Source organism: Poeciliopsis prolifica, unplaced genomic scaffold, assembly GCF_027474105.1.
Source record: "Poeciliopsis prolifica strain line A6 unplaced genomic scaffold, Auburn_PproV2 SCAFFOLD009, whole genome shotgun sequence".
Classification (NCBI taxonomy): domain Eukaryota; kingdom Metazoa; phylum Chordata; class Actinopteri; order Cyprinodontiformes; family Poeciliidae; genus Poeciliopsis; species Poeciliopsis prolifica.
The window spans coordinates 5524616-5546433 of record NW_026562384.1 but is presented as its reverse complement, the minus strand read 5'-3'; the positions used below and the strand labels follow the sequence as shown (position 1 = coordinate 5546433).

At 41.2% G+C, this 21818-nt stretch overlaps 1 protein-coding gene across 4 annotated transcripts; it reads right to left on the bottom strand.

Annotated features, from left to right (window-relative positions):
* Positions 1–1655: 1655 nt before the first annotated feature.
* On the bottom strand, positions 1656–20545 carry sh3tc2 (SH3 domain and tetratricopeptide repeats 2). Of its 4 annotated transcripts, XM_055034473.1 has the most exons (23): positions 20291–20545; positions 15476–15587; positions 14316–14414; positions 13089–13211; positions 12482–12609; positions 12173–12278; positions 11863–12006; positions 10156–10357; positions 9912–9985; positions 9562–9757; positions 8468–8604; positions 8184–8234; positions 7802–8106; positions 7151–7345; positions 5651–6511; positions 5335–5555; positions 5009–5175; positions 4544–4721; positions 4291–4441; positions 3876–3998; positions 3578–3728; positions 3293–3489; positions 1656–2777 (listed from the first exon to the last, which is right to left on the bottom strand). In XM_055034473.1, the coding sequence occupies exons 2-23, from the start codon at positions 15507–15509 to the stop codon at positions 1881–1883; spliced, it is 4740 nt and encodes a 1579-aa protein (XP_054890448.1). In that variant the 5' UTR covers positions 15510–15587; positions 20291–20545; the 3' UTR covers positions 1656–1880. The 4 variants fall into 4 exon arrangements, with proteins under 4 accessions (XP_054890448.1, XP_054890450.1, XP_054890447.1 ...); XM_055034475.1 differs by lacking the exon at positions 15476–15587; XM_055034472.1 differs by lacking the exons at positions 15476–15587; positions 20291–20545 and adding an exon at positions 15588–16187.
* Between the last annotated feature and the right edge of the window lie 1273 nt (positions 20546–21818).

The following is a 21818-nucleotide window of genomic DNA, read 5'->3' as shown; positions in this document are numbered from 1 at the left end:
AAAAGCCTGTTATGATGATAATAGTAGCAATAATGGTCCTCAGTTAATGATGTCATTTAAAGATTCTGCACAACGCCCAGAGTAAGAACGTCTTGTTTGTGAAATTGAAGGAGAAATAATCCTCCAATCTTCCTGTGAGAAGGTAACAGGGACTATAATCAGTCATCATTACATCATGGTGGATCACAGTATGTTTTGATCTACTCCCAGTTCTTTAAGATGATGTCAATGTTTGCATCTACACATTTCCTATCTGGACCTGCGGTGGTTCTGCATGGGATTTGTGTGTTCTCTCTGCCCAGATGTGAGCTCTTCGAGAAACCAAAGCATAGCTATTAGGTTCATTGATCTCAAGTGTTTTGTGTCTTGCCTTGTGACAAACTGGCAATCTGTCCACAATGTACCCATCCAATAACTCCGATGGACAGACTATTCTCCATATTTCATTTCATTTTCTCATATTTTTTAATCTTCCTGCCGATTTAAAATCCTACATTTTGTACTCTTGCCTTTTCACACAATTTGTCCTGGAACAGTTTGGGTTGTGTGAGATTATCTGGCCTTGTTTTCCTCTGACCTTCATGTAAATAAGACTCCACATTTCCTCAGGCAATTATTTGAAAGTAACGCTGGGAATACTTTAAAAGGAAGAACGATTCGGTGCTTGTCTTGGCTCTCTTGGAGTTGTTTTGAATTTGCGGTTAACTCTGAGGCCTTGCAACACAATTCAGCATGGAGACTGTGTGTGTGAACATTTCTGTCCTTGGGCTCAGTAGCATCACCGTCATTAACAGGGTCTTTGTTTGCCTCTTAATCTTGCACCATTGTTTTCCACTGTCTCACTGCAAAGCAAGCGCTAGTGCAGTTACTATCTCGCTGTTGTAACATCCTGCGTTATTATGTGGAGGCTCCAAAGAGAGCAATAAGGCTGCAACAACTACTGCTGATGAAGCTTTTTTTTTTTATCTACATCACTCTAAGATGGTCAAATGGCCAAGATTCTAAATAATTTTGGCCCTTCAATGAAATGCATCTAGCGATATCATTGGACTATTTGTATTTCGTCCTAGAATTTGCTAAAAGTAGAAAGTCATGTAACTGAATTTCACAGGCTGCAAACGGCGGGTTCCTCAAATTAAGTGTGCTAGTCCAATGCTGCCCTCTAGAGGAACTTTTACTTTAAAAATCTACTGGACAATCTGTCTTCCAATCTTACACCCATACACTATAAGCAGAATTTTACAAAACTTTTAAACCAGAACTGTAAATACATTGTGGAAAGAAAAGTCTTTCTTTTCCATTTAATTAAATTAAATATCAAAAAGGGGAAAAAAAATGGTAGTGTATCTTTTTTTGCAGTATGTGTACATATACATGGATTCATACATATTAAGAATCAACTAGGTACACTTTAATATACAATCAGTGCTGCTCTAATGTAGTATTCAGATTATTATTATTTTTTAATCAGTTTTACAGGATAGGGTTACATTTTTGAAAAAAATGACAACATAAAACATTTCCGTTTCTGATTTTGGGCAGTTTTTGCCTAAATTTATACAGGATCTCATGGTAACGTGTTATGTTTCTTTGATCCTACGAGTTAACGATGTCCTCACGCTATTTAAAAGTGCGTAAAATGAACACTCGGCAAACAAAATAAGACTTTTTTTAATGTGTACATTATACTGCAATGTAGAAAACAAGTTCCATTTACAGTGCGCTGTAGTAATTACATCAGGGAAACAGGCTATGCGTTGATTGATTTACAGTATAGACATCACATACGAAAAATAAAGATAGCCAATCGGCTGGAACGTTTTGATCGGTTTTCTAGCTGTAAACCCTGCGGCCAGAGAACGGGAAGAGTCCCTGGAATGCTATGTGTCACCATCTGTGTTCTCACTGCGTGCATCACAAAATTTATATTCCTCCGTGTGTCTCCAAGCATCATCCTCACTTGCAGCTTTACCATTGTTCATGGTAGCAGTACCCTTCCATCCAGCGTCACAGTCTGTCTGAGTCGGATTGCTGAGAGCATCCGGTTCTTTACTCGGCGTGCTTTGCTCATCTGGAATATCTGAATCCGTGTCTCTGGCATCTGTGTCTCTGGTGAGGTCACCTGTGGGTTTTGCAGGTATTTGACTCTGCATGCTGCGGTCAGAATCAAATTCTGAATCCTTCCCTTCAGCCGGATTCTGATAAGTGTCAGAGGTGCTGCTGGAGTCTGAAATGTGCTCCTTCGCCGTGTCAAAGGATCCAGTTATGATGCTGTCACTATATGACTGACTCGCAATGGTGTCTGTCTCAGAGCCTGAAACATCTAAATAGCGACTATCTGTGTCACCAGGGCAGTGACTGTGATCCTTCTGACCATAACCTCCCTCAAGATTCATGTCCGTCAATATTTCCCCAGAGTCAATCTTGACCAAATGAGCTCTTGCCGCTGTGCTATCAACAAACCTTTCGTCTCCAGGAACAGAATCAAAGGTAGAGTCCGTGTCATTCGCACTTCTTCTGTATCCAGTATAAACATTTGATAAGTTCTCCCTTTTTAGGTTGGAATCACTGTCTGGGAAGCTTTCAACACCGGCCAGGACTCTCTTCAAACTCTGAGCTCTGTCGATGTACATCTGGCACAACTGAGCGTCAGGCATGTGGCTTCCATGGATCTCCGCCAGCTTCATGTACACAACATACAGAGCTTCAGGATTAGCTTTGTCCTCAAGAGCGGCCGCCAGTGCTAAATAGAAGTACCCCGCTGCATCAAAGGCATCCTGCAAAGGTGCAGAAAGAAAAGGTCAATTAACATAATTTAACCTACACACAGTGCTTCAGTTTTATAACTTCAATGTATCTTATTGGAACTGTATGTGATGTGATCAACATAAACTAAAGAAAACAGAAAAAGAAAGCCGCCTCAACAAAAATTTCCCTGACTAATATATTATATATATATCCTGCTGACATTAGATGTGAACACTATTAATCTGACCTTTTTGGAAAAGTGGCAAAAATTAAGTCACTGTTTAAATAGCAATAGAAATAGCAATAGAAATCAATAGAAAAAGGGAATGTGAAAGAAGCTGCTGTTATCAAATGAGATCAAAACTGATGTTGCCTTTTAGTCCAAACATAAAAAACTAGCTGTGCAGATCTACTAAAGACATCTTGGAAGTGAAATTTTTAATTTCCAATTTGGCCCACTAGGTGTCACTAAATTCCAACACGGGGAATTGAATGAGAATATAACCAGTTTCACTGTTTGACGCTGTCACTGCGACTTCAGTACCTTCAATTCATATAATGTGATGTTTCCTAGCCGGCAGTAGACTTTAGTGTAGTAGCACGCTTCTGTGGGATGCTGCAGAGCAGGCGGACACAGGGAAAGGGACTTCAAGTAATTGTATTCTGCCATCTCGTACTGCTGAAGATTGAAGTAAATTGTGGCCAATCGATGATATGCAGTCCTCTCATTTTCACGAACTCCTGCACAAGAAAAAAAAAATAATTGTGGGGTTGAATCTCTATCTGTACTACATGGAGCCGCAGCGAGGCAAAAAAAAGCAACGCTTACCTGTTTGGTTAGCTATTTGAACAGCCAGTGTTGCATACTGCAGCGCTTCCTCCTGCTCTCCTTGATTCATTAGTAGCTCTGTTAATTTACTTAACAAGCGGAACTCAGAATGGACGTCTTTGATGCTCCGTGCAAATGGTAGACTGCCATCCTGAGGGCCAAAACGATTTGTTTTGTTAAAAACAGCGTGGAGAGAGGAAAAAGAAGAGAATGACCGTTCTTACCGCAGGTATCGTAGAAATTGCTTGCTCATAATAACGCTGCCTTGAGACAAACAAAGCTTAATATCTCTACTTACTCTGTAGAAAATCTCTGAAGCCATTCGGTTCCTGTGGCCTTTGAAGTAAACATCTCCCGCCTCCTCGTAGATGCTCAAAGCAAAGTGAGGGTCGTTCATCCTCAAGGCTGTCTTCACTGCTGCCTGTCAAATACTTTTGTTATTCCTCGATTTGAGTTGTAAATGTGTGATTGGAGCATTTGCTACATTTTAATGAAATTAGAAAGAAAAGAAGAATCCAAAGTGACTATGAAATACGCAAAAGACTATGAGAACTTGCACATATGCACCACTTTCAGTCAGGGCAAAGATCGCTTAGGAATGTTGAGTGTCCACATTCACTGTATGCCAGACTATGACAGAACAAAGGGCTGAACCAGGAAAAACAAGTAACTGGAAAAACAGTCCATACTTTAATGCTTAATTTCCTCCCTACCTGCAGGTACATGTCAGCCAGCTCGTCCTCCTGAATGAGGTAATAGATTCGTCCCACCTGCAGCCAGGTCTCTGACTCTTCCTCTCTCTTGCCCAGATCGATAGAAATCCTCAGACTCTGCTTGGTGTAATCAAGAGACTTACGAGACGATCTGAAAAATTTCCAAAAACAAAGGAAAAAAAAAAACAGAATAAAACCTACAAGCTTGAAGAAAGAGAAGCCACTTGGTGCAAAAGACACAAGAGGAAATTACTTCTCTGTGTTGAGTGAGAGGTAGAGGCTGCTGAGTTTTTCCAGATACTCTCCTTCCCGTCTCTTGTCCTTTAGCTCTCTGGACACTGAGACACAATGCTCATAGTAAGCAATGCTCTGACAGTAGAGCAGCATTTCGGCGTACAGCACACTCAGAAGCTTGGCTACCACCATCTGGCCTGCAATAAATACAAAACAATTGGGATATTAGCAAAACCATACAGCAGGGAAAATATACATTGACCACGTAGATTTTCTCAGTAAGCATATTTTTAATTGTGCTACTGGCAATGTTTATTTATCTTAATGTATTTCAAACACACATGTGATTTGCAATATTTTCTAACTGTCATACAATATAAAGATTTATTCAGTTCATATTGTAATCAACATCCCAGAAAGCTGCTAATCACAAAACCCCTCGCATCCCACAATATCTTTACACAGTGGTTGTGCTGATGCTTACTGTGCAAATTTCTGGCATGCAGCGCAATTAGCAGCCCCATTTCATAGCATGCCCTGATGTCCTGACTCTTCCCTCTGTCCTTGTAGCTCTGCCCAAGCCAAAGATACACCTGAACGTGTTCCTCATCGGTTGGACTCTCCCAGAGATCCAGGAAAAGGCACAGAGACCTAGAATGGGGAAAAAGCATGGCAAGCAAAACAATTTATTTGTTCCTGTATTTGTGCGGTAATCAAGGCGTGATCTACATTTTAACCCTTGGCTTCTGATCCATCCACCCTCCAGTCAAACCTCACCACTGCGTGACCCTGGAGAGTTGAAACACTGACCTAACCAGAAAGCGCTCCGCAAGGAGGTTCGCCCCAGCATCCAGCGCCAGGCAGCCCAGGTTAGCCAGTGCCAGCGCCTGATTCCTTTGGTTGCCACTCTCTCTGGAGATTTCCAAGGCAGAGTGAAGATGCCAACCTGCCTCGCGGACCCGACCCTGATGCCTCAGACACAATGCTAAAAGGTTATGGATGACTCCTTGCTGAGTGGGACTGTCCGTGCTCTGTTTCCACAAAAAGAAGCAAATCAGACATTGCTTTGGGAAAATAAATACTTTTTTTACCTTCTCCGTTTCTTATTGTTGACTGGATTCCTCACCTCTAGTGATGTGAGCAGTGGCTCTAAAATACTCTGAGCCCTCTCAGCCTGACCCGTCAACACCAGCAGCCAACCAAGTAGCACTGAAGCCTCAAAGCCATCCTCCTCATTGATGTGGCTCCCTGTCTCCACAGCTTGTTGAGCGCAGCGTACTGCTTTATCCAGCGCACCGTACTGCTGGTAGGTCAAAGCCAAAGCCAAACAAAGGTCCCGCTGCATCTTTATGTCATCACCCTGCTCAGCTACGGCAAGAGCCTGCTGCAGGTAAACCACTATCTGAGCGGGGAGTAGTGAGGTTCCTTCCTTCCAGCACGGATTCAGACGGACAGAGTTCCTGATAAACAACTCGATCCTCTGGAAAGCATCGCAAAGTGAATGGTCTTCTCTTGAGTCCAGGCTGAGGGAGGCCAATGCTAAATAAGGCATGTATTTACGATGATAGAGCCAGCTCAAGAGCCAGTTGAGGTCCAAAGGTTCGATAGGTCCGCCTTCGGTGGCCGACAGTGTGGCTGAAAGAAACTGAAGTCGCTCAAAGAAAGGTAGCGTGTCTTCTGTCTTCTTAAGAACCAAGTAGAGGCTAGAGATGAGGTAGCAGACGCGAGCCTCCAAATGTTTGTCCCCCAACACGACGGATCTTCTCAGGAGGAGCTTCAGCAGTTCAACTTCATCCGAGGACATGAAAGCATGGCAGGGAAGACAGAGTATTAAGGCACTGGCCTTCTCCAGGATCTGGGGCAGTTTATCAGTCATACGCTGCTTCAGGTAGATGGCAGTGAGGTTTGTGAAGAGAGCCACGAGGAGCGGCACGTCAGAGAAGCTGTTGACACTGACACTCAGAGCTTCCTCGTAGTATACTCGTGCCTGAGGAGAAAACAGCCATGATAAGTGTTTACTGTAATAAATTGTCCAAGACTATTGCTACAGTGCCTTGCAAAGTACTCATGCTTCTTAAACCTTTCATTGTGGATACAATGTTTCCACACTGAATCCACAAAGTTTAAAGATTGGGATTTGCCATTTCGTCTCCTGAGTTAATCTAAGAAGAGGAAACAAATATTTGTGGAATGTCTCTAAAAGCTTTAGAAACAGGTAAACTGAAGATTTTGCCCTTTTCTTTTTTGAAGAATAGTTCAAGGTCTGTCAGACTGGATGAATATATTTAGCTTCATTCGTCTTACTATCAGCTCTTAACATCAATATTGACCATGTTGAAGGCATATCAGTTTGTCCAAACTGAGGACAAAAAAAAGAAAAATCTAATTCCATTTCGATTGAAACCTATTTGTCAACAGAATAAAAAACATTCTCAATTCAGACTTTCACTAATGAAAAAACGCAACGTTTCTGGTTGTTACTTAACAAAACGTTAAAAGGTTCCAAGCGTATCAACACTTTTGTAAGGCACGCTCAGTGTAGTATAAGACAGAGTTACTGGAGCATTGTGTCTTTTTATTTTGGAAAAAAATATGATCATTCTTGTTTGCTTGATGTTCCGGGTACCTGGGAGAACTTTAGCTTTCTGGCACAAAGTCTGCCAAGGACAAAGCACGCACGCCGATGTGCCCAGTGCATGCCCAGTCTCTTGGCGCACTCCCTGACACTCTCAAGATGTCCGGACAGTTCGTCCTCAGTCTTCTCACCGAAAGTCATCCACAGGAAGGAACAGTGTAGGTCGTACAAGGGCAGAAATTCATCCTGGAAGACACACAAGGAAAAGGGCATGAAACTAACTATTTTTTCATTTTCTACTGTCTCATAAAGATATGCTGTTTCTACTGTCTCATAAACATTTCATGAGTTGTGCAACTCATGAAATGTCATTCAAAATGTTCTTTAAGAACTCCTAGCAGTGTAACAAGACATTGTTTGTTCTGTATAAATCTCAGTATTTGGGCCCAAATGTAGTGTCATCCACATTCTTGCTAATGTGTTGTGTAACAACACACTTTAAGAAAGCCTTTAAGGCAATTCAGGAAGCTGAGCTCATGAGTTTGTGGATAAGTACACTAATGGTCTGTCTAGTCTGTATATCATCATCATTCAGAGCTTTTGTTCTAGAGATTTGTATATGACTGTACTTGCGCAAGCCAAACCCGTCTGTGTTTCTAACCAGGTTGAAGACGCAATGAATGAACAGTGACTTAAGCTCACGTGGAAGTGTTCGTGGTTTAACAGAGTCAGTGTCGGGTCACTGAGCTCCGGCTTCTCGCCCTCCCAGCTGTTCTCTTCCATGAAGAGAGGGGGATCCTCCTGGAACTCATCGAGCTCTTTAAATGTGTCCTCCAGATTGAAAGAGAGCCGCTCTCCCTCTCGTGGCAGAGGGTTGAGGGAATGATAGAGGGACACGCGCGGCGAGGCGACAGAGACGGAGGCGCGGGGGGAGGATTGGTTCTGCGTTGTCCCTTCGCTTCTTTCGGACATAAGGCTCTGACGGGCGCTGGAAAAACCCTTAAAATCTGCGAAGAAGTAAGACGAGTGCATCAGCTGCTAAAAACAGTTTGTATTGCATATTATAATTGCTTTATAATATTACCGTGCTTTGGCCGATTCCGTATGTACATGAAGTCGGCCTCGTCCAGCCTGTCTGGAAATACATAAGGTAAATCAGCTTAAGCTTTCTCTTGCCAGGTGAAGAAATAAAAATGGAGAAAAAACAAACACTGAAACAACAACAACTGTTGTGGAAACATGCTCAAACCATGCATCAAACAAAATAGGAGTAAAATATCCCAAAAATGTGCTGTGGCACAACTATCTTTGGGTTCTATCAGAAATAAAAATAGTAAAATCCCTTAACTGATCCAGTGGTTCCTTTACCTAGTCTGTACACAGAGCTGATGTCTGATGAGAAGAGTCTTTCCAGAAGGCAGCTTTCGCTTGGCTCTGAGCTATACGGGTTAACCTGAGCCAGGCTGGCCTTCTCCTCCTCTGTGAGAAAGACCAATTGTCTGTCTCTGTGAGAAGCAAACAAAGGAGGCATTATGACTGCATGCATCTTCCCAGCATCATCACCCACTCTATGACTGACAAGCCAGCATACCCACTGTAAAGCCTTTAAAATGTATGTCTGCACACCCTGTGAGCCTCATGGTGACCACAAACTATTATTCATTGTGTTGGTGGTCTGGTCACAAAAACACTGCAAGCCACACAGACATCTACAACCCAGCATGGTTAACAGCGATACCGTAAGCAGGGACAAACGAGCTGGTGAGACTAGATGGAGAGCCGAAGCTAAATCAGTGGGCACCGGTGGAAGAAAACCTTGAGACTGGTTGCAAAACATGTGAGGCTGGTGAAGAGGCTCACTTTCCAAAATTACAATGATCGTAAAACAATGGCCAAAGCGACAATGGGATGGTTCATCTTAGTCAGACTGAAAGGAGAGCATCTCATCTTTGAGCAGATATTTTTGAATTTGCAGAAGATTCTTAATTAAGATTTTTATCTAGACTTTGATTGGGATGTTTAATAGAATATTTATTTTTTACTATGGGCAAAAATCAGGTCCTAATACACAAGCTGGGGAGAAATATACCCCCAAAGACTTGCACACGTTTTTGCATCAAAGCATGATTGCACAAAGTATTTGTTCTATAGTTATAACAAATATGCTGGATGCAAACAAGACCCACTGTCTGACTTTCAATTTGAAACAAAATTTTAAAACCATGTATTCTTATTGTTTCACAGATGTGTGCAACCTTTGTGTTAATATGTCACATGAAATATCTATAAAGCATGCAAACACAAACAAAATGCAAAATTTTAAGCTGTATGAATCTTGCAATGCCTTCTACAAATGATTAAATAACAAAACACAAACCGTATAAATGCCACATCTCATCTCATAATAACAATGAGATAAACAGTGTGAAAAGATCTTATGACATCAAAATGTAATTTCTTACAGGGGTTTGGTGTTCAGAGGCTTGACGTGGGCCCTGTGAACAAATCCAGTGCGTCCTGTGGATGTGTGTCTTCCTATGAAGATGGAAAGTCCCCGCATCAGCAGACCCTGGATCTCCACCGTGTCCCCTTGACTCAGCTGGAGCTCGTCTGGCCCAGCTGGACTGTAGTCAACGATGGCTTCACACGAACCGGTCACTGAGGGATCAGATGAGAAGGGCAAGGGGGAAAAACAGGTGAGGTTGCTGGAGCTTGCATAAACATTCGGAATATGAATCTAAATCGAATGGTCAATTCATGCAGGTTAACATTGAATATCGGAGCAATCATAGAATACGCAGAAAAGCTTTACCGATTGCACTTTCAAACAGTTCCTTTTCTACTGGTGAGTATCCAGCTTGGCCCGGATACTTCCTGAGGAACCACCTGGCCAAACAGGAAGTAAAAAATATTGAAGTCAAGCCAACTCCTGCACGAATGTTCCTACTTCTTGTTGGTCTTTAACTAAAGTTTAATAAAGAGCATGTTATATTGAGATGCTGTAAAGTGTGTCATTTATTAACCCATGACCGAGATGGCTTATCCGTGGAACTTACTGGTAGAAGGGGTAGGGCAGTGGCTGCATGGCGTGGACTGGCACCTGGCCGTGGCTCCCGGTGGCGAGCATAGTGCCCTCCCAAATGTCGTCCTTCCCCGTATCCCTCACTATCAGCAGGTCATTCTTTTTAAATGCCAGCTGCTCCTCACTGTCTTCATCCTCCTCACTTCTGGTGAACAGCGCCTTGGCGAAAAAAGATCCTGCAAAGGAGAGAAGAGAGCTTGTGCAAACGTGCGAAGCATAGGTCTGCGTGGATCCAGATGTTGATGTTTTCAGTGATCTCGGTTTGGATAAAAATCATTGTGGTTATGAATTAGCTTTTCTGTAACAGCAACTCTGCCCTCATTCAGTCACAAATGATGGATGGTGTATATACCCTCCTATTAAGCTAATGTAATTTTTATCGCTATTTGCCAGCACTGCAGTATTTTCATACGATCTGTGTAGCTTTTGGTCTGGAGAACAGGAATATCTTCTCAGTGAACAGATCTCCATGTACATGGATATAAGTTTGTATAAATGTAAAAAAAAAAAAAAAAAATGAAACAAAAAAAGAATATTCTGAGTCTGGAAGGACATTAAAACACAAAAAGTCAGCTACCAAGGAAAGTAACACACCAATGAGACACAAAAAAGTAGCATAATTATGTATCGGCTTACACTGGCTAATGGATAATTTTGACTGTTTACTTCAAAAGCTACATTTTTGGATCAGAAAAGAAATCCACACTTCCAGAGAAAGTTTTCACAATTCAAAGCCTGAAAAGCAGCACACAGGAATGTCCCAGTAGAGTCTAGCACTAGGATCATTCGGGCTCTGATAATCATAACACAGTTTCACCTCTAAAGAATATTTCATTTTCAAGACTGTGTGAATACTAAAAATGTCACTAAGAGAGAGATTGGGTCAAATTAGTCAGTCTCTATTAAGATCAAAGTTTTCAAGCACCACCATTGCTGACATTTTAAATGAGTAGTACACCAAATGTTGGAGTTTTTCAGTTTGTGTTATTTCCAAAAGAATAAAAATAAGAAAAAAATCACCCTTTTAAAATTCTATGTTTGAAGTTTGATGAATAAGGACGCATTAAGCAAGTACTTTAAGTCTAAAATCTGAAGGTTTCTTACCAACCACACTTTTAATGTCCAACATGGCTCCCTTTATGAATTTATGATTCATTTGCTGAATCATATCTCATCAAACCTTTTACCCACATGTGACTACAGACAATATGTCACTTAGCTTGTTCCTAAGACATTTTGATAAGACACAGATAAACACATTGCTATTAGTTTATATTGTTGACAGTAGTTAACTCCCTGAGGAAATCCTACAAGTTTTCAAGCTTGAAACAGAAACGTGATCGTTTTTAATTTCAATCACCAAATCCAAGTTCTGACTCAGGAGGTAAAACAATTTCAACACCTGCATTCACAGACAACTGTGGTTTCCAAAAATTATTTTGAAGACCACAAAAGGCAGACCAAGTGCCACTATTGGCATTTTCAACACCGTTTGAGAGTCAGTGACTTCAGTTTGGCAATCATGTTAATGTTGTTTTATTATGTCTTCACTTTTACCTTTTCTACTGACATTTTGATTTCTATTGACATTTTGGTTTCATGTTATTGGCAGTCTTTTCATCCATTCAATACAGACCTCTCACCCCCCCAAAAAAGAAAGAAAGAAATCAGCACTGCTCACCTTCTTGAAGCAGAAGCCCCAGGTAGAGGGTGGCGAGATGCTCCTCGTCCACAGAGACATTGATCTCTAACTCACGAAGCAGTTCCGAGTCCAGCCAGAAAGACTGGTCACACAGGAAGTTCTCCAAGCATCGGGCAACAAAACCTGAACCACAAAAACAGACAAAACAGTGACATAAACTAAAATCTTACTGTCAACAGGACTTGTCTAACCATTGTTTAGTGCCGGACATCTAAATAAGCAATATTTTGTAAAAGCATATAAATAAAACTACATCCGAATATCTATCAGAAGAAGGTCTGAGTCCTACCTAATGAGAGGTAAGTTGAAAACTTCCAGATCTCCTCCACCGTCTTAAATGTGAGCACAAAGATGTCCTTCTCAGCATGAACAGAGACCAGACGAGCTGACAGGTCCTGAGGAAAGAAGCTTTCAGGTTTCAGCTTCCAATCATTCATACATGTGTCGATTATAAATTTGAATAATTCATGAGGTGATGTATCTCCATTTGCCTGTATACCCTGTATACACAGTACATCCTTTATCATGTGATTTCCAACGATTTTCACAGAACGAAGGGAAAGTGCAGTGAAACACAAGAAACACCATTTGGCCTCACTTTAAAGAGCTGAGTGATGTCTTTACTGTTGCTCTCCACCACTCGGAGTCGTGTGCGCAGCGCCTCCTGCAGGGACTGGTCTGAATTGTCACCGGAACGCCTCCGCCCAGTAAACCGGAGCACGATTTCTGTGTGAAAGATACGTAGAGCATGATCAAAAGCATTGATGGGAGAGAGGTTTTTTTCTGATTTTGTCTTTGAAGATAAAAAAAAAAAGAAAAACAATCTTGGAAAACAATACCATTTTCTACATTGGAAAGAGATTACACTTTTCAAGACTACATCATAGGTGCTTTGTGAAAGTTTTATATTATTTGCTTGGTGTGCGAAACAGCGGTCCCAGGAGTAATAACGAAACCATTAGGCCTCTTACTGGACTCCATTTAAACCCATTTCTCTTGACAAACCTGGGAGGATGTGATGGATGAAGCTGAATTGCTGACTGAGCAAACATTAGCTCAGCTCACGAATATGGTTCATCAGAATTTATTTCATTCATGAAAATTAAATCCACGGGAAGGAGCTTCATAGATGCACCATGATTACTAGCTGTTTTTTCCCAACAGATGAAGAGCTGGATTTGTGGTGAAGTGGAGAGCAACTCTACCTGAAGAGAATTTCTCCCCGACTGAAATTTTACTTCCTCGAAGGAAGGCCTCCTTCTTCTTCCAGTAGCTGTCATGTTCCTCTCCTTCTCCTGAGTCTCCAGTTGGACCTTCCTCTTCCTCACCTGTTCATACAAAAGACTAAAATATAAACCTTGTTTTTTTTTCTCTCTCTCTCTTTCTAGCTCAAGATGACATGGATAACACATGGAAGGAAAAACGTTCACTGTTTCATAAACGTCCTCAGATTTTGCGTAGGATGGAAATCTTTGTTGCATGTAAAAACAGATAACTCACTTGCGAGGACGGCTCTAACTCGGTTTTAATCACAATTCACGTGTCTGACTGCAGTTTGGACATTAAATTCAAAACATTTTCAAATGACACAGGATCATAATCACTGCATGATACTAAAAGCAGAATCTCTGGTTGGTGCTATAACAGACATACAACACCTAATGTCTTGCCATTTTCTCACTTCAGCTGATATTTCTTTATTCCAACAACCTTAATCTGTAATCTATTCATCCAATGCTTTTAACTTGTGTTTTTGCATGTTTCAAACATTTAGTGCTTTGGAAAACTCTTAATAATGTGGCATGTATTTATTGTGAACCTCCATGTGAAAACACTTTCCATCTACATCCATTTTTACTAAATAGTTCAACTATAGTTCAATACTTTACAAGACAGATCGAATGCAGGCTGGCACAATCTGATGTCGTTTATAGCCTCTAACACATTTTCTTCCAGCAATGCCCTCAATTTAATTCCAACCAAGTTCTCACCAACTCTGATTCTGCTAAAGAGAACAAGCCGTGTAGCATGACGCTGCCACCACCACCACGTGTTACGGTGTGAATAATGTGTGTAAGCTAATGTGCAACGTTAGCCTCGTCTGACCCACAACACCTTCATCGTTTCTGGCACGCTGAAAAGTGGGGTGGATAATCTCGCAAGGCAACGTCAATGTCTGCCGGACGGATGTGCACGTCATGGGATGCCGAAGCGTGTAATTTTTTTGCATTAAAGCGGTGACGAGCTTCCCATGGCTCGCTCCATTGTGCAGCAGAGAGGATATCCCAAAGACTTCCTCAGTTTGTGACCGGAGGTAAAGCAACGCTGCTCCTGCTCACATGAACCTCATAAGCGTGTTTCTCCGCCAAGCGAATAAAGGACTACACTCTAATCAACAAAGCTTTTCTGTCTTTGTTGCATCACTGCCATACCTTGAGTCATGATGTTATTGTCTGTAAAGTGTTCATGTGTTCCTCCAAGACTGTATGGTGGTTCCCTCCAAAGAGCATCCAGCTCAGCAGGGGAGATGTCTGCAAAACCAAATAAAACAAATTAAAAAAACATAATGGAATAAAAGTCAGTTCCTTCTATTGTTCATTTTAGGCGATGTACTCTTGAAATATTTCTTAAGGTTTTTAACATCTTACCAATCTCTTTAGATACTAGTTTGAGCATGTAAGGATTAAGGTTACTGCCCCCCCACACCCTCCCCGTCTTCATGTGTACAGTAAATATGAAGCCACAGCCAGAGTCACTTAGGTCAGTTTGTCTTAATGTGAAAAGGAAACAGCAACCCTGCTTTAAGCCAAATTAAGCAAAATCTGCTTATCAGCACTTCCAAAGCTCATTAACACACTGAATAGGAGTTTTAGCCTCGGAGTTAGAATAGTTTATGACAGAAAGCAGATTTAACACAACCTTCAGGGATTTTAGAATTATGTTATGTCCTTTATAGTAGGGATTTACAATAAGGTTGTGTGTATATTAAATGGGATATTGAAGTTAAATAAGGGAATTATTTTTGCAATTATGGCCAGCTCCTGGATATAGCTTCACTGAACAGACACCGAATCTGAACATGGATAAAATCTGAGTATTTCTCACAAAATTTCCTGGAAAAACAAAAGGGTTTCAGGATTGGGGAATGTGTTAAACAATGCTGGGGTTGGGGGTTTCAGCCAGTTAGTTTGAGGATTTGTCAGTAGGATACAGAGCACACACAGGCCTGGCTCACATACTTACACTGATAGGAAACCCTTCAGATGTCCCTGTGCTTGACTGCTCAGATACTTTCAGCTCAGAGTAATGTTTCACCAAATACATAATACAAAAACGTCTATTATTAATTTAATTTCTCTCTTTCAACATGCTTTGTCAGTGGAAATTAAAAAGAGAAAAAAGATGAACAATAGAACTTTATCATCCAGATGCAAAGCATTCACAAGACAATAGGGGAGCAAACACAATATGCAACATGACATTATGCCAAAGAGAACAACAGTCTATTCTTCCCATCAGAACGGAGTTAGCACAAACGCACGCAAAGTTATGCTGATGCAGTGCAGGATCACACCATGCCCTCTCCTTTTACCTTCTTGGCTAAGTGTGTTACCCATGCTGCACATTGACCTATGTCCCTGCCTATCTGAACGCAGCGGTCCGTGTCATGACAGCAGAGCACAGAGAGCGGGCCGGGGACCGACCTGTGAAGGAGGAGAGGCAGACTTTGATGAGCGGGCGACAACAGGACGAGTTGAGAAACGGTCTGCAGCAACAAGACGCCATCTGGCCCAAGAGCCGGCAGCTCCCAGAGATCAATGCCATCCCATCAGCTTCCCTCAGCCACTTTAATAACAACTCTATCTCTCTCCCCCCTCTCTTCCTTTCAATTGCCCAGCCTAGCTTCCCTTCCTATTTCTGTAATCCCTTTTCCTGCTCTGCTCACACTACCGGTAAGTGTAAGCAGGACCTGTCTCTACAGTCCTCCTCTCTTCTTCTTCTTCTTCTTCTTCTCTATCTGTCTGGGACTGCTCCTCTTTGCAATATTTCTCTCTCTTGCAGCCTCCATCTGCCCCCACCCACCATTCTCTCTCCCTCCCGCTCTCTCTCAGTCTCTCCCAGTAGCCGCCCAGAGAGTCAGTCGATCCACAAAGCACTCTTTGCAATTGGTATTGTGTGTGGGGGTAGGTCTTAGAGAAAGTTTCCTTATGATTCGCCCGTGTGCGAGAGTGAGAGAATGCACTGAAAGCGCGAGTCATAACAACAGCGTGTTTGTTGCTGAGGTGATGTACTGCTGACCCGCTGTAAGGCAATGCCTGAGAGGAACGGGCTGCAAGGTCAAGTGAAAGTGCAGGTGAGAGTCGCCTGGTGGCACAAACAGACGATTGGATACTCCACACAAAGGAACATCATGGAAGTTATGTCAGCTGTTGCACAGGCGCATCCGAGTAAATCAGAATACCAATGTAAGGTCAATATAGTCCAGTATTTCAGCTCACCAGGAAAAACTCACAAATTACTTCATTCCACACAGAGGGATCTATTTTATTTGTTAATTTTGATGATTAAGAAATTCATTATCTCAGGAAATGTGAATTTTACAAGAGAAACAAAAGGATGACTTTTCAATACTGAAATACTTGAATTGTTTTTCCAGAAATGGTTGATTATATGTAGAATAAAGAATAAAATATTATTTATTTTTTATAGTTTAACTATAGTTTTCAAAGTAGGCATTAATCCCTTTAGTAAATAAACACCATTTGATGAGCAATCCAAAATACAAATTAGAGAAATTGCTTTAAAAATTGGGTGAAGAGCTGAAGTATGAGGAGTTTGTCAAGAAAAGCTTGGAAAATGCAATTATAGTCAGAGAAACGGCATTCTTATGAGCCAGCGAAGATTGTTATAGTATCCCAAATTTCCGTGCATTTACACAAGTAGAGACCCTCCTTCATTCAGGTAACACTGACAATACAGGCAGTCCTAGTACATACAGCCAGTGGTTCACAACTCTATCAAAAGAGATTCCACATTGGAAAAGCAATCTGTCCTATGGTCTGAAAGTAACAGTGTGACCTCTCTAAATGTATTTAAGGAACTCTACGGATGAAATCTATGTCTGTGTTCAATACGGTGTCCTAGAAATGAATTAGGATATCATAACTTAATACACAATAAGTTGCACAGATGAGTTCTTTTTAAGCTTCTTATGACAACCATATTTACTTAGAAAATATGAGATTTTCTAAGTAACACCATGTGGACCCATATTTACAAAAGCAGTTGGCTGACAGTTTTTCTTTGTTGTGTTGTATCACATTAACAACAAAAAGGGGAGAAAAAACAACTGTTGTCCATTGTCATTTGCTTCAGATTGTACAGGACAGTTTTATCCACTGAAGACATTTCTGACAAAGCCAAATGTGAAGAGGGTGAGGATAAATAGGCTATAATGACTCATTTTATAGCTTTACATCACAGATAATGTTACCTTCAAAATATGAAGGTAACACTTCTTTTGAGTGCCACTCTCAGTTTTAATTGTGCAGCCATTGAAGATCTGTGGTGTTATACTTAAAAAAAACTCAGTATTATTCTTACAGTTCTAGCATCCAACTGCTTTCCTCGACAAGACCATTTATAAGAAACATCATCATAAGTTCGTCGAAAGGTGGAATCAAGTGTTTTAAAGAAAAGCAAATCATGACACGATGAATTCACGTCCAACTTCTTCTGCCTGCAATTCCAATTGCCTTTGTCGACAAGCAAACTTTAGGCAACATAGTGAGATCAAAAGACACACTAAACCTTAAAAGCTAAATAGTTAATGATTGAGTCAACATTTAACTGCAACACTAGCTAGTAATTCTCTGTTGCAGCTTTTGTGTCACATGACTGTTCCACACTTGCAAATAAACCTACAACACTGGTCCACTTCACTGTTGGTTATTCTCAAATGCACGTATCTGACCTGTTGGAGGAAGCAGGGACAAAACTCACACAGCTGTGGGGGAAAGAGCAGACTCCAGCTGAGATTAGAGCAGAAACTGTCTTGTCATTGTTTGCTTTGGTTTCCCCGCTATCTTTGGTGCCTGGTCCCAAGTGGACAAAGTGCAGCAGATTTCTAAATGGGTACTTATCAAAAAGTTCTAATTCTCCTTTTCTGTGCTTTTTTGGAACCCCAGTGAATTGAATAACCTGATCGTTTTGAATTTCATTTGAAGATGAGTGTATGGATTTTATTTGTTGGGCCTACACAAAATAGAGCATACGCTTAAAACAGAATAAAATAGCCTGTTTTTGTTTTCTTTCTTTTTTCACAAATAAGTAACTGCACTCAGTCTCCATTACTCTTATACTTGTAAATAAAATCCAGGACAATCAATTGTCCTCAGAAGTAACCTCATTAATAAACAGAGTCCATCTGCTAGTAGTTTAGTCTCAGTCTGAATACAGCTGCAGAGTGAGGGCCTCAGCAGGTTTTTTTAAAAGAACACAATGAACAAACAGCACCATGAATATCAAGGGTCACAGCAGACAGGGATAATGTCGCAGAAAAACTTAAAGTTAAGCTAGGGGACGAAACAGCCTTCCAAATAGATCTAAATTGATCTGCAGTAGCCAAGAGGCCCCTGGTAACTCTGAAGCATCTGAAGAATGCCGCAGGTCCACCAGAAAAATCTGTCAAAAGGATAACTAATAGTCGTGCAATCACCAGATCTGGTGTTTATTGTAAGATAGTGAAAATAAATCCCTTGTTGAGAGAAAGTCAAAAGAAGTTCCGTTTGTAGTGAGACACAAGTTATATAGGTGACACAGCAAACATTTGACGAGATCAAAATGTTACTTTGTCATCTACATGGAAAATGTGATATGGAGCAAAACAACTAACCCTACAAACACTCTGAACAAAAACCATGGTGAAACACGGTAGTTGTAGCATCATGCTATGAGGATGCTGCTTTGTTTGCAAGAATATGGTTGCTCCAGTGTAAAGCACTTTGAGTGGTCGGCATGATGCTACATTACTTACATAGAAATGGTATGAAAATGTATTTATGTTATGACAACGTTTAAAAAAAAAAAAAAAAAAAACCTCTGCAGGTTGCTCTATGTATGAAAACTGAAGGGAACCACTTCTCTGAATGTGATTTCCAGCAACTGAAGTGAAATGCAGACGGTTTGTTCCTCTTTTCGAGCCTCAGATCTTTGTTCACCCCGAGCACAAGGGGTTGATATCCTTGCCTGGGATCTGTGTTGTTATCTTGTTTATGTGGCGGGCTGAATGGTCACGGCTGAATCTGTGCATGGGTATCCAGTGAGGCAGAACACTGTAAACAGGCACCAGGCATGCCAAGGCATATCCTGACACTCTTCTGACTGGCCTGCTTGTTTTCTCTTGGGGAAGCGGATGGATAATCTAATAAACACAGACTTCTCAAGGTTGATATGGGCAAGTCACATGCACAGGACCTTTATGGGCAGGAGCCAATGGCTGCACAAGGGTAACTGATAAACTCTCTAAAACATGCTTTTAAAACAATAAAACCTGTTCCCTTCTGATGTTGTAAAAGTCACAATATCCTCTTTTTGAAAAAAAAAACAGTGGAACCATCTGCAAAGTCACAATCGTCTGCTCATCTTACAGATCCGTCAGGGTCACTAACGCGCGACGCTTCTTTTCATGAAAGGGGTTATAGTTTACCTATTTTAAACAATCATCCAGTCTTCACATGCTGAAAAGCTTGCACTGCAATTGTGACACGACAATCCTTATTCCTCAATGCAACCTAATGAGGAGCATATGGCGAACATACGGCTCTGTTCGGATGTTGCTTTCTGAGGTCGCTTCCTCTGAATGTGTGTGCAACATGTGGAGTTTGTGGCGGTGGAATACGTGCAAACAGAGAAAGCAGAGGGTAATATGAGAGAGGAGCCCGGGTCTCTAAGTTTAGACTAGACCCCCCACTCGCATGCCTGTGTGTGGCTAAGACAGAGCAACTCTGAAGGGAGATTCCCATAATGCTACACAGTGTTAAAATAAACTCTCAAAGCAAAACAGTGAATTTCTGAGGCTTTGTAGAGTTTTCTTCCTCATTTTTTTTATCTTGCAAAATCTGAATAGAAATGATTACTATAAAAGAAGCTAATCTTCTATTCTTTGATCTTCTTTATAGATAATATCAAGCCACCAGTAAAATAAATATTCAGGTAAAATCACGACCGTACACTCTTTTCTTGAAAAACAAAAAAGTTTACAGCTGGCAGGCTGTAAACTAACAGCATTATGGTCATGTAGCAAAGTACAAAGTGCAGCTGTGTTTACTCAAAAGGATCAAGTTTTGGTCACAAAGTGAATTTGGAGTTGAATGCAAAAAGAAAAAGAAAAAAAAAGCTGTCTTACCTCTGTGTTACTGCCAGCTCTCTCCAACTCAATTCATTCCTCTCATACTTTGCAGGATTTCTATAAATCTCCCTCTGTTTGAATCTCGCTTCTCTATACAGCCGCCATTACAGCGGCTGACTGTGCTGTCATTCCCCACTGTCAAAAGCACAGAAGAAAAAAGAACAGAAAGAATGTGTAAATCGGTAAGGGTGAGCTGCAGTCCTGCATATGTGTTCTGCTCCTTTCAAAAAGAGCGTGTCAGTGAGTGAGGAAGTTTTAGGCTGTAACTCCACCCACACATTTCTTTGGGACGCCGGAACAGCCCACATTTTCTTCCTTGCCCCCATTCCCTTTGCAGACACAAACACACACACACGCACGCACGCACACACACACACACACACACACACACACACACGCACACACACACACAAACACACACATAATTAGACTCCCCTCCAGCCACCTACAGCCCCCCAACACACACACACACGGCAAACATGAGCCACGAGTCATTGAAAAAAAGTAAGATTATAAAGCAGCTGAACTTTCATGCAGGCTTTATACAATGAAAGACTAAATGCTTAATAACCTGCAGCCTTCTTCCTCATTCTGTGCTCACCAGTGGTACCAGCTTGGTTTGATGCTGTCCATGACTATAATTACAGCAACAACCAGTCAGCTGGTACGCACCATTGTTGGAAAACCACCTGTCTAAGTTCCAAGAATATAATGCCTTTGCACTTACCTGTCTGTCAGGCTACACACACAAACACACCTACAGGTGGCATTCCACTAATTGCACTTTGATGCCAAGAACTGTGCTACAATTAGCTTGCATGGCTGTAGAAAAAATGCTGAGGGCAGAAAACAACAAGCTACCTCCTGTTACCGACTTTGTATAATAACTATCGTTCTCCATGAGGCAGGGTAATTATCCCCAGGCTGGATTTGCTTTGGGTTTTTTTTCTTTTTCATTTAAGATGCTTTGTTAAGTATGAACTCTGGAACTGACTGTACTCATAAAATGAACTGTTGAATAATCTGCATTTTATCAGAGCTTTTAATGAATATTTCTGGGCAGAACCTGAACGAACTTCAGTGACAGCAACAGCAAAGACATGGCGTTCATTAGCTGCTTCAGGGAAAGATGAACTTGCCCATGTAGTTTCTTTTTTAAAGCTGAATTTTTGCTTCAAGACAAAAACTTTCATACTAACCAAAAGTCTAATGACCATTCTTGACTTTTACAGTTTATGTAAAGTCATTCAAAATACAACCCATGCAAACACATCAGCCTTGCTGCTCTCTGCTGGACACAGTGATTTATGAATGAGAATAAGGATTCACTGAGTCGGCATTGGACTGCACTGTGGAACAGCTGAAACTTCACATCTAAGCCATCTAAACAAGTAGCATCTGTACAGGGAATTTGCATGTTCTTCCAATGTACTCCCGCTTATCGCTACAGTCTCTGCTAATCTGCTCCAAAGTATAACTTTGTGTGCTAAAGTGTCTTCATCCTTCGTGGACAGGTAATAGCGAC